The sequence below is a fragment of the Monodelphis domestica genome, chromosome 4 (assembly GCF_027887165.1).
Source record: "Monodelphis domestica isolate mMonDom1 chromosome 4, mMonDom1.pri, whole genome shotgun sequence".
Lineage (NCBI taxonomy): Eukaryota > Metazoa > Chordata > Mammalia > Didelphimorphia > Didelphidae > Monodelphis > Monodelphis domestica.
This window is the reverse complement of record NC_077230.1, coordinates 361,350,929-361,363,816: the sequence shown is the minus strand read 5'-3', so window position 1 is coordinate 361,363,816 and position 12,888 is coordinate 361,350,929. Positions and strand designations below refer to the sequence as shown.

General features: G+C 39.1%; 1 protein-coding gene across 7 annotated transcripts in view; it reads left to right on the top strand.

Annotated features, from left to right (window-relative positions):
* KIAA0319L (KIAA0319 like) overlaps positions 1-12,888 on the top strand; it is a 105,383-nt gene that overhangs the window by 72,739 nt on the left and 19,756 nt on the right. For 5 of the 7 annotated variants that reach the window (XM_016422494.2, XM_016422492.2, XM_016422493.2 and 2 more), the window contains 4 exons: positions 5,277-5,421; positions 7,749-7,897; positions 10,543-10,694; positions 11,013-11,151. In XM_016422494.2, coding sequence (XP_016277980.1) covers positions 5,277-5,421; positions 7,749-7,897; positions 10,543-10,694; positions 11,013-11,151 — 585 coding nt within the window. The remainder of the gene's footprint in view (positions 1-5,276; positions 5,422-7,748; positions 7,898-10,542; positions 10,695-11,012; positions 11,152-12,888) is intronic. The other 2 variants (XM_056795131.1, XM_007492784.3) reach the window with 1 other exon arrangement.

Genomic DNA, 12,888 nt, shown 5'->3' with positions numbered 1-12,888 from the left:
AAAGGATCAGTTTACAGTGTCTAAACAGCCCTGACAACTTTGCATACCCCAAATCTTAGAGTATTGAAACTTGCCATTGGTTATTAAATCTTATGGTACTATAACTGATGTTGAGTCTGATTCCAGGAAAAAGGACTGCTAAGAAGCCACTGATCAGTGCTAATGAGCACATGATCACAGATGTTAACAACCCCTATGGGATGGTAAATGTCAATGCCAAAGTAGAGGAGTTGCCTCAGGAGAGACTCAGTGAAGTGGCTGCTTAGCAAAGTTCTGAGGTCTTTCTTCTCTGTTTTCACCTATAAGATATGAGACCAAAATATATCCCTATTTGGCTCTAACTCTGGCTTACATTCCCTATGATTGGAGTAGAAATCAGACTAGGAGCCACATTCCCCTTTTTGTAAGACTTCTTTTTTTTTCTTTGGCATGGCAGCTTTCTTTAGTCATGGCAGATAGTAACTGCAATATTGTTGCACGAGACCTATAAGCTTGTAGGATATAAACTATCTCCACTAGACCTTGGATACATATCAGGGACTTATGATTTTAATTTATTTATATTTATATATGAATTATTTTCTTTCCTCTTGTTTTTGGAAGAAGTGATCCATATATCATTTAATGCTTTCTTAGGTCAGTAACCTAGTCCCTAGACATACATCCTTTATCAAATCTATCATATTGTACTGTAAATGAATATTCCCCGTGTTAAAATATTATTTTGTGTTACCCTCAAGTTATGTTAGGATTATATCCTGGGCAGTATCTTATCCTCCTGAGGCAGAAAGATTGTGAAACTATCCTAAAAGTCCATAGGCTAAGATCTTTTTAAAGCAGTTTTAGGAAAAGATATCACCAATAACCTGAACCATAAAAGCATATCTCCTGGAGAAAATGCGGTAAGGACCATCATGATTCCAAATGGACTAAAAATGATGACAGCAACAGAGGATATTCCCAGAAATCAAACACTACATGAGAATCTGAGTGAGCCTTTGAATGTAAGGAACTGAACTAATGGGTATTGGGCCTCCATCCACTTCTTCCCTTTATTTTTTGCCATTTTTTTTTGTCCTGATTGATTGTATCCTCATTATAAAACTCTTGTGCCATAAAGGGAATGCTCCCTAATAGCTCTTTGTCAATATGACTATAAATCATTTTTAATATGTTAAATACCTGTAGACAATTCGGAGGACCTTACAAGAAAGAACATTGTCCACATCCAGAGAAAGAATTGTGGGAGTAGAAACACAGAAGAAAAACATATGATTGATCACTTGGTTCGATGGGGACATAACTGGGAATGTAGACTCTAAACGATCACCCTAGTGCAAATGTTAATAATATGGAAATAGGTCTTGATCAATGATACATGTAAAACCCAGTGGAATTGGTCGTTGGTTACAGGAGAGGAGTGAGAGGAGGGGAAGGAAAGAACATGAATCATGTAACCATGGGAAAATATTCTAAACTAAATTAATTAATTCTATTTTGTTAAAGTACCTGTAATTAGGCCCTCCATGAAATGTATACCTTTGTGCCCTTATTCTTTGGTGAGATAATCCTCAAAAGTATAGATATTGTATATGGGATGATTCATTGGGGGAAACTAACATGTTAATCTCCCAAAGAATCAGAGGTGGGTTTATGTGAATTTAATATAATTTATAACCCCCCCATTCCATTTTGAAAACCCATTGTTGGTCAATATCAACCCACCCTTTGACTGTGGATCAGAAGATTCTAGGTTCGTCTCCTAGCTGGCTCACCAAAAACTGTAATATTTATTATGAAAGGAAATGGGGAATTGGAAAAACCAAGATAATGGGAGATTTGTATGGGGGTATGGAGGAGTTAAGGGGAGAGAGGGTATATTGCTTGGTGTGAGGCAAGGGAGGGAGATGCCCCCTGCTAAGAGGAAACAGCAGGGTCCGATAAGGACTGTTTGTCCTGGAATGACTGAACTGAAGTTCAGCTCCCTCTATGACCAGAAAAGATAGTCCACTTATCTGACTGCGAATTCAAATAATATAAAGTTTAATAACCAGTTGGAATTGGAGTTCTTTCCTCAGCTTCAGAGTTTGACCAAGCCCCAGAGGCTGGAGGAGGGTTCTCCCACTCCCGTCTACTCTATATCAGTCCAGTTTTGTCTAATACAGAATCTTAGCAGTAGACAGAAAGCAAACAAGAACAGTTCTAACCTTAAGAAGCCTGTGTCTTCAGGCTGAACCAAGAAGAGCATGCCACTCCAGACTGGGCTGAACAAGCTCCTCTCTCCTCCAACACCAGGAAGCAAGTCCCACCCCCGGCAGGAAGGAAGTGCTAATCACAAGACCCAATTGCCACTCCCAGTTGGCCCTTTCCCCCACAAACTGTCAGTCTTGTTTCCTTTCCACAGGGGAGAAGGTGAATTTACAATATTAGGATTGTATAAATTGTTTTCATTGTACCCGCTTCATTCTGCATCAACTCATATAGATCTTCCCAAGTTTCTCCAAAACTGTTCATTTCTCTAAAACTGTTCATCATTTCTTCTAGTATGATAATATTCCATTACATTTCATATATCATAACTGGTTTAGCAATTCCCCAGGAGGTAGACACTCCTTTAGTTTCTAGTCCTTTGCTTCTACAAAAAGAGCTGCCATAAATAATTTGTACATATAGTTCCTTTTCCTCTTTCTTTAATCTCCTTGGGATTTATGCCTAGTAAATAGAGCGGGGTCAGGGCACAGTGCTTTGTACATTTTAAGCCATTTTTCAATCATGTCTGACTCTTTGTGACCCCTTTTGGTGTTTTCTTGGAAGAGATACTGGAATGGTTTGCCTTTTCCTTCTCCAGCTCATTTTACAATGAGGAAGTTTAGGCAAGCCAGAATTAAGTGACTTTCCCAGGATCCCACAGCTAGTAAATGTCTGAGGCCTGATTTGAAGTCAAGAAGAGTCTTCCTAACTCCATGCCCTGTAGTCTATCCACTGCACCACCTCGCTGCCCATAGTATATAATAAACACTTAATAAATGTTTCGTTCATTAGTTCAAAAGATAGGCACAATTTAATGACTTTAGGGGCATAGTTCCAAATTGTTTTCTAAAGTAGCTGTACTGGTTCATAACTACACCAACAGGGCCTTAATGAGCCTATTTTCCTACAATCTTTTAGTTTTCTTTTTTTGGTCAACTTTTCCAATCTAAAACTCACCTATGATTCTGAAAAGTTGTGTTTTTTTCTTGAATTAAAAGAGGAAGCTTTGTCAATAAAAACTATTTTTTTTCTGATCCTAAGTATTCTAATTATTTTCTTGCCCTGACATGCATTCTTCTCTTCACAGAAATGGTTAGCAACTCTTTATGCTGGTCTTCTAGCCTGCATCACGCTGTAGAAAGATCTGTAGCAACTGTTCAAGTTACCATCTTCTAAAAATCTTTGTTTTCTGAGAACTAATAGGACTTTTGCTTCAATATTTTCAGTTATTGGCATTGTTTTTCTCCACTTTTTTCTACACATTTTATTACAATTTGTTTTACACTTCTATACAACTATTGCTGTTTTGGGATGGGCTTGAGATACTTGTCTTTTCTAGACCAATAGCCAATACACTATCACTAACAGTCATTAAAATGCGCTCTATAAGAGCCACTCATTTTGCATGTTTCCTTAGAATGATATCCATTATTAAAAATACAGCAAAAGAGAGCAATAAAATGTGTTTGGCACCATATCTAGCACTCATCTGACAGAGAACCAAAGTTGGAGCAATCAGCCCAATCTCATTTCATCTATCTGGTCAAAATCTGGTGTTCTGAGTCAAACTAGTGTTAGAATATAGGAATGACCATTGATGTCTCATGGTGAAACTGTATCAAAATTATTGCTAACTAATTCACCCAGCACTCTAGATGACTGAACATTGCTTCCAGCTCTAGATTTATGTTTTATGAAACACACTGTTCTTCCCCACTATACCACAGTTGCATCCTAGCTCCCCAACTTTCATTACTTCACTCCTTAAGTACCACACCTTAAATGACTTCTCTTACTTCAGCTTTCTCCTAATCTATCGTGCATGACATTACTAGATTGACTTTTTTTTAAATACATTCTTTTACTGCAAGTCAGAATTTTAGTGCTGAAAGTTGTCTTAGATTCTCTACTCTCACACCTTCATTTTAGTGATGAGAATGAAGCTCTAGAGAGATTAAGTAATTTGTCTGTTATACAGCATGATTGATAGGTCAGTTGAGACTAGAACCCAAGCCTCCTAACTCCCATGCTCTGTCACTTCTCAACTCAAAATCCTTCAATATTTTCTTATTTCTTATTTCAAAATAAATTCCTGCTTAGTTTTTTAAGAGATTCTAATACCTGACCTAACCCCATCAATTCTGGGCTAGGCCTGTCTCAGGCTATTCGCTTGGTAGTTTAGATTCAATATTGGAACAAAATGAGCCATTTTTGGTCATTCCAACAGTTAACAAAAGGAAGTTTACTTAGTCATAATGGAAAGATAATTCAACAAGGATAGGCATTAAAGACACCTTGAATTGGATGAGCAATCCACTGGCCAAACAATTGAGAGCCGTACTTGCTACCCCCTATCCTGACTGCTTTGTACTCAAACAATGAAGAAGTGATATTGGCAGACCTTAGTCTTCTGAGTTTACCAAGTCCTGAGGAGTGTCTTCATATCTTTAAGGAAAAATTAACCTAACTTGCATGGAGGGAACAGTTCCTACCACATCATATATCATCTTATTTTCCATTTCTCTTTATTTTATATTTTTCACTCTACTCAGATTGGTTTCCTCATTGTCCCATAAATGTGTCAAATTCATTTCTTTCTCTTTCCTTTATTCACTTGTTTTCTCTAACCTGTAAAGTATTTCAAGGCCAAATCCTAACAATCCTTCAAGATCTAATGTGAATCCTGCCTATTCCATAAAGCCCACCTGAAGTACTCAGTGACCTCCCTTTTTGAATTCCCATAGTACTATACCAAAAAGGCACTTAATTATGTACTGTTCTGTTCTTTGTTATTGGATGTATCAGTCTTGAGTCCTCCTCTAGATTGTAGAGTATAGGAAATATGTTTCCACTAGGTCCCACAAAACTTAATGGTGCTCATCAGTATTAAGATGCATGGTTGGTTGGGCTTAGAGAATTAGAGACAAGGGGAAGGGAGAGTCCTGGGATTTTCGACCAGAGTCAACAGAGCCTAATTTCCAGTTACAACTCCTCCAACCTAAGCTGTCCTGCTCTTGACATTGTAGCTTTTCTTCCAGAAAATAACAAGCCACCCCAGGCAGATGCTGGCCCAGATAAAGAACTGACTCTTCCTGTTGACAGCACAACTCTGGATGGTAGCAAAAGCTTGGATGACCAGAAAATCATCTCATATCTCTGGGAAAAAACACAGTGAGTATTGGCCCCATCTTCCTTCACCAGAAAATCCTGAGTCTCTTCAGTTTCACTTGCTGATGAGTGACTTTGAAAGATGATGTAATCCTATGTTTAAAGAAACTGGTGCTCTGACTTCTACAGGGGGAAAAAAAAAACACCTCTTGCCAGCCTCTGCTCCCTAGGTGGTACTGGCTGGTCCTGGCATCATTGCAGATACAGCCCCATCTGCTGTAGAGTAGAACTAAATTACACTTGAGAGGCGATTAGAAAAGAGTAATGGAGCTGAAAAGTCCTGTTTCCCAGAGTCAGCCGAGTGAGGCAGAGAGGGAAGAAGAGGGGGAAAGCAGCAGTTTGACACCTGCTATTAAGGAGAATTGATGCCACATCTGCAAAATGAAAGCCTTGTTTTCCATTATTGTTGTCTTAAAAACACCATTTATCACTTATGTTAGCCAGAGGCAAAGGACACTGATCAAAAAAAAGGCTAATTAAACTGGAATTGTTTAATCAGAACCATTCCTGGCCTCCACCATTTCTTTTAACTATTAAACCACAACAAACAGAACTCAGATTATGTGCAGGATGTGTGTGTGTGTGTGTGTGTGTGTGTGTGTGTGTGTGTGTGTGTGAGAGAGAGAGAGAGAGAGAGAGAGAGAGAGAGAGAGAGAGAGAGAGAGAGAGAGAGAGAGAGAGAGAGAATATGCCACCAAAAGCAAAGAAATCCCAGGAAAGAGACAGCTGCACCTTTTAACTCTTATTAGTCTTTCAAGAGCAGTAGCACGCAAGACTGGGGGGAAGAAGGGGAATAGCATGCTGCAGAGAGAGAGCTTAAATTCTGAAATTCCTTTCTTTTCTGGGCTCAGTTGAATTTTAGAAGTTAGGCAAGAGTTTCTTTCTTTCCTTCATTCATCATTCACTCCCTCCCTTCTTTGCTTTGCTTTCTCTTTCTCTCCCTCTTTGCTTCTTCCCTTTCTTTTCTTTTCCTCTCTCCCTTTTCTTCCCCACTCCTTTTCTCTTTCTTTCTTCCCCTCCCCTTCTCTTCATTCTCTTTTCTTTCATTGTGTTCTATTCTTTTGACCTACTGTTCTTTCATTGTTTTTTTTTCCACTTTGTGGAAGACAGTGTTTTGGAAATCATTCTTTTGGGCCTTTATTAGTATTGTCCAAAGAGTTCATAGAATCAAAGAAGAGAATCTGACTTGAAGGGGAACAACCTTGGTCAGAATTACCCCCTTTAAAAATGCAACAAAAATATTAAGTATAAGTGACATGCTAGTCATTTTCTTTTTCTGTTTGTATGTCTTAATTCCTAAGTGATGAACTAATCAACACCACAAGGTAGCCACAAATGAAATTGGGACCAGGAAGCTTTATGTTGAGATATTGTACTGGCCCCTTCCTGTGGTGTAAACCTTTCTCCTTAACCATGAGATAGTTTCTGCAGCTTAAGAAAAGTGGAATAGCTGCTTTCTGGGAAAAAAACAACAACAACAATGTCCAGGAACTAAATAAGGAACCCATGCCATCATGGGATATGGCGCTGTGCCCAGGGAAGGAGAGAGGTTGTGCTTGCTGAACTGCAGAGAAAACCAGCTCAATTTCATTGCTGGGAACTCATCTGCAGGCTTGGCTCTGGGCCTTTTCTTAAATTTCCAATAGGAGTGATTTGGGTATAAGGTTCAAAAATATATTTTGCATCTTTGCTGGCAAGAGCTATGCCAGCAAATACTGGGCCAGAAATGCTTTTCAGAAACATACATCCTTGCCTCACTTTTGACTAGACTGTCTCATAGACATTTGTGAATTGGAAAAATCTTTAAAAAAAAAAAACCCTTACCTTCCATCTTGGAATCAATACTGTGTATTGGTTCCAAGGAAGAAGAGTGGTAAGGGCTAGGTAATGGGGGGTCAAGTGACTTGCCCAGGGTCACACAGCTAGGAAGTGTCTGATGCCAGATTTGAACCTAGGAGCTCCCATCTATAGTCCTGGCTCTTAATCCACTGAGCTACCCAACTGTTTCCTTGGAAAAAACTGTTAAAAATTTTTAAGTCTTTGGCTATTAAGAGGAAGCCTAGAAGTGTTCAAAGTCCAGTGCCTGGCATTTTTCTGATCAGCTGGTAGCTTGTATCTGGAGCCAAATGTAATTTTATTGAAATGGATTATATTTAAATGTTTTCTGTAAGAGTTTGAAAACAATACATTCCCTTTTTAATTGAGGAATAGTTATGTAGGAGGCAGCCCTTAGGCTATAATGGTCAAAGAACTGAAAGGCCTTCTAAATCATTTCCCGAGCATCACCAGACAGATAGAAACCAATCCTCTACTTTTATTCCTTGTACTAGGGGCCCTGATGGTGTTCGACTGGAAAATGCCAACAATTCTATAGCTACTGTGACTGGCCTCCAGGTGGGAATCTATACATTCACTCTCACTGTCAAAGATGAAAGGAACCTGCAGAGCCAAAGCTCCGTCAATGTCATTGTCAAAGAAGGTATCTTCTTGTCTTGGGTTGGACGGAGGGAAGTGTAATTGACCCATTTTACATTCATTTGGGGAGAAATCTCTTATTTACTGAACTGGGTCTTATTTCTATCTCACAGTGATCAGAAATAGCAGAACTGTTCCTTGTTATCTAAATTGACCTTTTTGGGGAGCAGGGGGTATGGAGAGGGAGGGAAGACCAACAAGTGAGAGGGAGGAGCAGAGAAAGAGAATCAAGAAGGGGAAAGAGATGAGCACAGAAACAGAGAAAGAAAGAAAGGATTCAGAGACAGACAAGGAGAGAAGGGGGAAGGGAGAAAGAGAGAGATGAGAATTAAACAGAGGGAGAGAGAGGGAGAAAGGAACAGGGAGAGAAAGAAACTAGAAGCAAAGACCTTGCCTTTTTCTGAGCACATGTTTGGAGCTGGATTTGGAGGTGGTGGGTTGGTTTCACTGCAGTCCAGTCTTTGCTTTGATGCCTTACAAACAAGGAGTGATTTGACTCTGGCTGACTGCAGTGACATCTGCTGTCAGACTTTATAGTGGCTGCTTCAGACCAGGCTTCTTCAGCTGATGGGGCTTTTTTTAGTGGCTGGCAAGAGTCGTGTTAAAACAAGACAGTATTTACAATTTTTTCATCATCTATCTCCAATCTCCTAATTAGAAAAAGACATCAGACTTATATGAGATGACAGTTATATGTGGTCAACTTGAAAACTCAGAAAAAATGAAGCTGTCAGTGGATAAAAGTTTCTTCCTTTCCCCTCCCTCTTTTTTTCTCCTTTTTCTCTTCTATCACTCATTTTTCTCTTCATGTATCCACTTAATTCTTATTCTCCCCTTTTCCCTCTCCTCCTTCCTTACTCTTAATTCCCTCCTTTTCCTTCCTTCACTCCTTCCTTTTTTTCTCTCCCTTTCCCCTTTTTTCTTCCCCTTCTACCCTTTCTCTTTTTATCTCCTCTTTCTCAAGTCCAACTTTATATGCATTGTTCCATACCTGTAGTTATTTTCCATGTTTTCAAAGAAAGGAGGTGCTCCCTCTTTTCTTGTTCTCTCTCCCTTTTTTCACTTACTATCATTTCTCTTCCTTTTCTTGTTGTTCTTCTTCTTGAACTATAAGATAATGGAAAGCCTGTTGGATTTCGAGTCAAAGGATTCTGTGTTTTAATCTCATCTCTGCCTCCCCCCCCCTCCCCCCCCCCCGCTACTTATGTAACCTTGGATAAGTGCCTGAAAACCTGTCTTATTCAATACCTCTGGTTCATCATTTCTCTACCAAGAGCTCAAATCATGGTTGGTTTCCACCTTGACCAGAGTTCTATAGCCTTTCAAAGTTGTTTTCATTTATATTACTGTGGTTCTGTGTATACTGTCCTCCTGATTCTACCTACTTCAGAAGATAAAAGTGAAAAAAGGCCCAGCCCTCACGATGCTTACATCTTAACAGGAGAAAAACACTTACATATGGACATGTACAAAATACAAACAAATCATATCCAAGGTGACTTTAGAGGATCAGGCACTAGCAGCTAGAGTGAGGAGGGGAGTGATGAGGATAGAAAAAACCCGCTTCAGAGGATGGTGTTGAAACTGTGTCTTGAAGTACATCATGAATTCCAAGAGGCACACCTCAGGATGGAAAACATTTCAGGCAGGCACCTAGATGGGAGATGAAGAGTTGTGTGCAATGAACAGTAAAAGGATATTTAAGAAGACCAGGAAATGAGGATGGGCCTGGGAAGGTGTGTTTTTTTTTTAAACCTTTACTTTCTATCTTAGTAACAACTCTTAAGACAAAAAGGCAAGAGTGAGACAAATGGGGTTAGGTGACTTGCCCAGGGTCACAGCACTAGGAACTATCTCAGGCCAGATTTGAACCCAGGTCCTCCCAACTCCAAGCCTGGCACCACCTAGCTGCCTCTGGAAAGGGTTCTAAATTTAATTTTAATTCCATTTAATTTTAACATCTAATAATAGATAATAGGGGAATAAAATAGGGAAATGTTATAGTCAGACCTGTACTTTAGGAAAATCACTGTGGTTGCTACAGGTGGAAGATAGTTATAGTACAGCCAATAAACAAATTAAAAGATCGTTGAAATGGTCTAGGACTAAGTGAAATGGAGGATAAGGGCCTGAACTAGGGTAATGTCTCTGAGTGGAAAGAAGGGAGCATATTCAAGAGGTATAGTAGTGATACAAACTATAAGATTCATTATATATTTGGGGTGAATGAGAGTCCTCTATTTTTGACCTCTTCAGGGTATCTGTATTGCTGAATCAAAAGATACCCTCAGTTTTGTGATAGTTCCAAATCACTTTCCAGAATGATTTCCATTTGCTTTCATCATGCGCTTTCAAAAAGCCCTCTCAAGAAGATCATGAGTAACAAGATGCTCAAAGAGCATGAGCTGCAGTGATTTTTATCCTTGATTTAAGATAGCCCCAGAATTCACCTCTATAAAACAGAAACTTCGTGTTCTGATAAGCTGCCGACCTTAAATCTCTAGTACACAAAGCTGATTCCTTGGTTGGGTCTTCATAAAAATTGCCCCAAATTTTGATGTTTGGTATCTTCATGAATATCATAAAATAATGGGAAACTGACCCTTTCTGACATTTTAGACTTCCCTAAATGCTTTTCTTTTTGTATAGAAATGAACAAGCCACCTGTGGCCAAGATAGTTGGGAATGTAGTAATAACTCTGCCCACTAACACAGCTGAACTGGATGGATCCAGGTCTTCTGATGACAAGGGCATAGTCAGTTACCTCTGGACTAGGGATGAAGGAAGCCCAGCAGCAGGAGTAAGTATTCTGGTAATTTGATGTAAAGTGGTAAAGATATAGGGCCAAAATTTGGGTTCTGTCAGCAAGTATTTATTAAATGTCTGTTATATGCTATGCACTTTACCAGATATACCTCATGCTAAACTTAAAGGACCATAGTTCATAATTTCTTTATTTTTCCTGATAATCCATTGAGAATTCACATCAGGAATTGATCTGAATTGAAGTAGGAGGGCTTAGTGTGATACATAATAGTCAGTACTGTAGGGATCTTAAGAAAGAAGTGATGATGTTTTTTTCCCCCCAAAATGTCACCTATATTATTCCAACCCACAGGAAGTATTAAATCATTCTGACCATCACCCCATTCTATTCCTCTCCAACCTGGTGGAAGGGACTTACACATTTCACCTAAGAGTGACTGATGCAAAGGGTGAGAGTGATACAGACCGTACTACTGTGGATGTGAAGCCCGGTGAGTCTTTCTAAGGCCCAAGGGAGCAGTTAGCTTTCACCTTGAGGACAGTCCTTTTCCCCCGAGCATGGTCAGGGCTAGGTATGATATCTCGGGTCTTACTGTCCAGTAGGTAGGATGGTTAGATGAATTTCAACACAGGAACATGGGGAGCTTGAGTCATGATGCTTCATCAGAGCCCAGATGCAGAAAACAATTTATTTTTATAAGTTGAGCCCGAGGCTTTATATGACAGCTCACTGAAGGTAAAATAACTGGCATCCTTTAAGTTAGCAGATTTGCAGAAATGAAATGTCCTTCTTAAATAGAGCTTTGTGGCTTTTGTTTTGCTTCAAGGCTAATTTGCACTGTAGTTCTGGAGAAGGGGGAAGGACTTATTAGGGCCTTTGCATTCAAGAGCATCTGGTAAGGATGGAATGGTGACAGCCCACTCTTGAGTATTCAGGCTAACAATAGAAAAACTCAGGTATAGAAAGACTCCTCAGGCTGAAATGGAGCTCTGGAAGTCATTTTGTCCTCTTCCTCTAGGCAGGTTTGTTAGCCTCTTCCTCACACTGGAGAAGCTCACTGTTTGGATGAGAACCACAGCTAATCTACTAATTATGCAAATTATATATCAGAATATGCAAATTGTGCATCCAAATATATAAATGAGGTAGCTACTCTTGACAATGAAAGTTTTTACTTCTAAAAGTAGAAACCAACTATCTTTAAGCACTTATTCAAAAGTAACCCAATAAAAAGTATAATAACAAAGCTATATCCTAGTTAAAGACATTTCTTCCATTTTGACAGACCGGGGTTTCTTTAGAGCCATATTCTTATTGACGGCCCTCATTTTTCTGCCAGTACAACTCATAGCACCTTCTTTCTCATAAAATCATGTACTTTGGTTTTGGAAAGGAATTAAGAGGTCTTCTAGGTTATTTTATAGATGAGGAAACTAAGATCTAGATTAAGGGAGGTTACTTGTCTAAATTCACACAAATAACAAGCAGCAGAGTCAGCTGCTAAAGCTAGATTCAGTGAGTGGGTAGGGGGGTTCTCACTGTACCAGGGCAGGGTCCAGAAAAAGTGCTCCAAGGTCAAACATTTCATCTTAAATAATTTTTGTTCATGTCTTGCTTTAAATTCACCTTAGAAGATCCCCACAATACACTTGAAGCCTTCTTTTTCATTCTTAACTTAATGTAATATATAATAGTTCAATAAACAAATATCATCCATTAGTCAGGCTGCCCTTTTACTTTCTATTTGTACCCTGTAAGTTTAGATAAAGACTGGAACAAAAATTTAGCCAAATTTATCCATTATTCTAGTAAAAAATCATTAAGGAGGAAGTTTATTGACTCCCATGATAGTCCATTCCATCTGTAATTGTTAGGAAATCCTTTCTTATATGGACCTGAAATCTGTTTCCTTTTAACTTTTGCCTTTTGAGCTAATTTTTCCTACTAAGGCCAAGTTGAAAAAGTTTATTCCCTCTTCCCCACAATAAATCTTCAAATTGATGAAGACCATTACCCCATTATATCAAGGAGTGAGCCAAAGCTGCCTACTTCCTGCAGTAGACAAGACAATTTAGACATTAGACTGCAAAGAGAACTAATTTATTGCTTGAAGTTCACCAATCTTGCTCATCTAGTCAACATTCTGCTGCCTTGTTTCTAAACTTCATCTGATAAACTGCTTTAGGTTGACCTTAGGGCAAAGTCCAGGCATGATCTTGAAGTATTT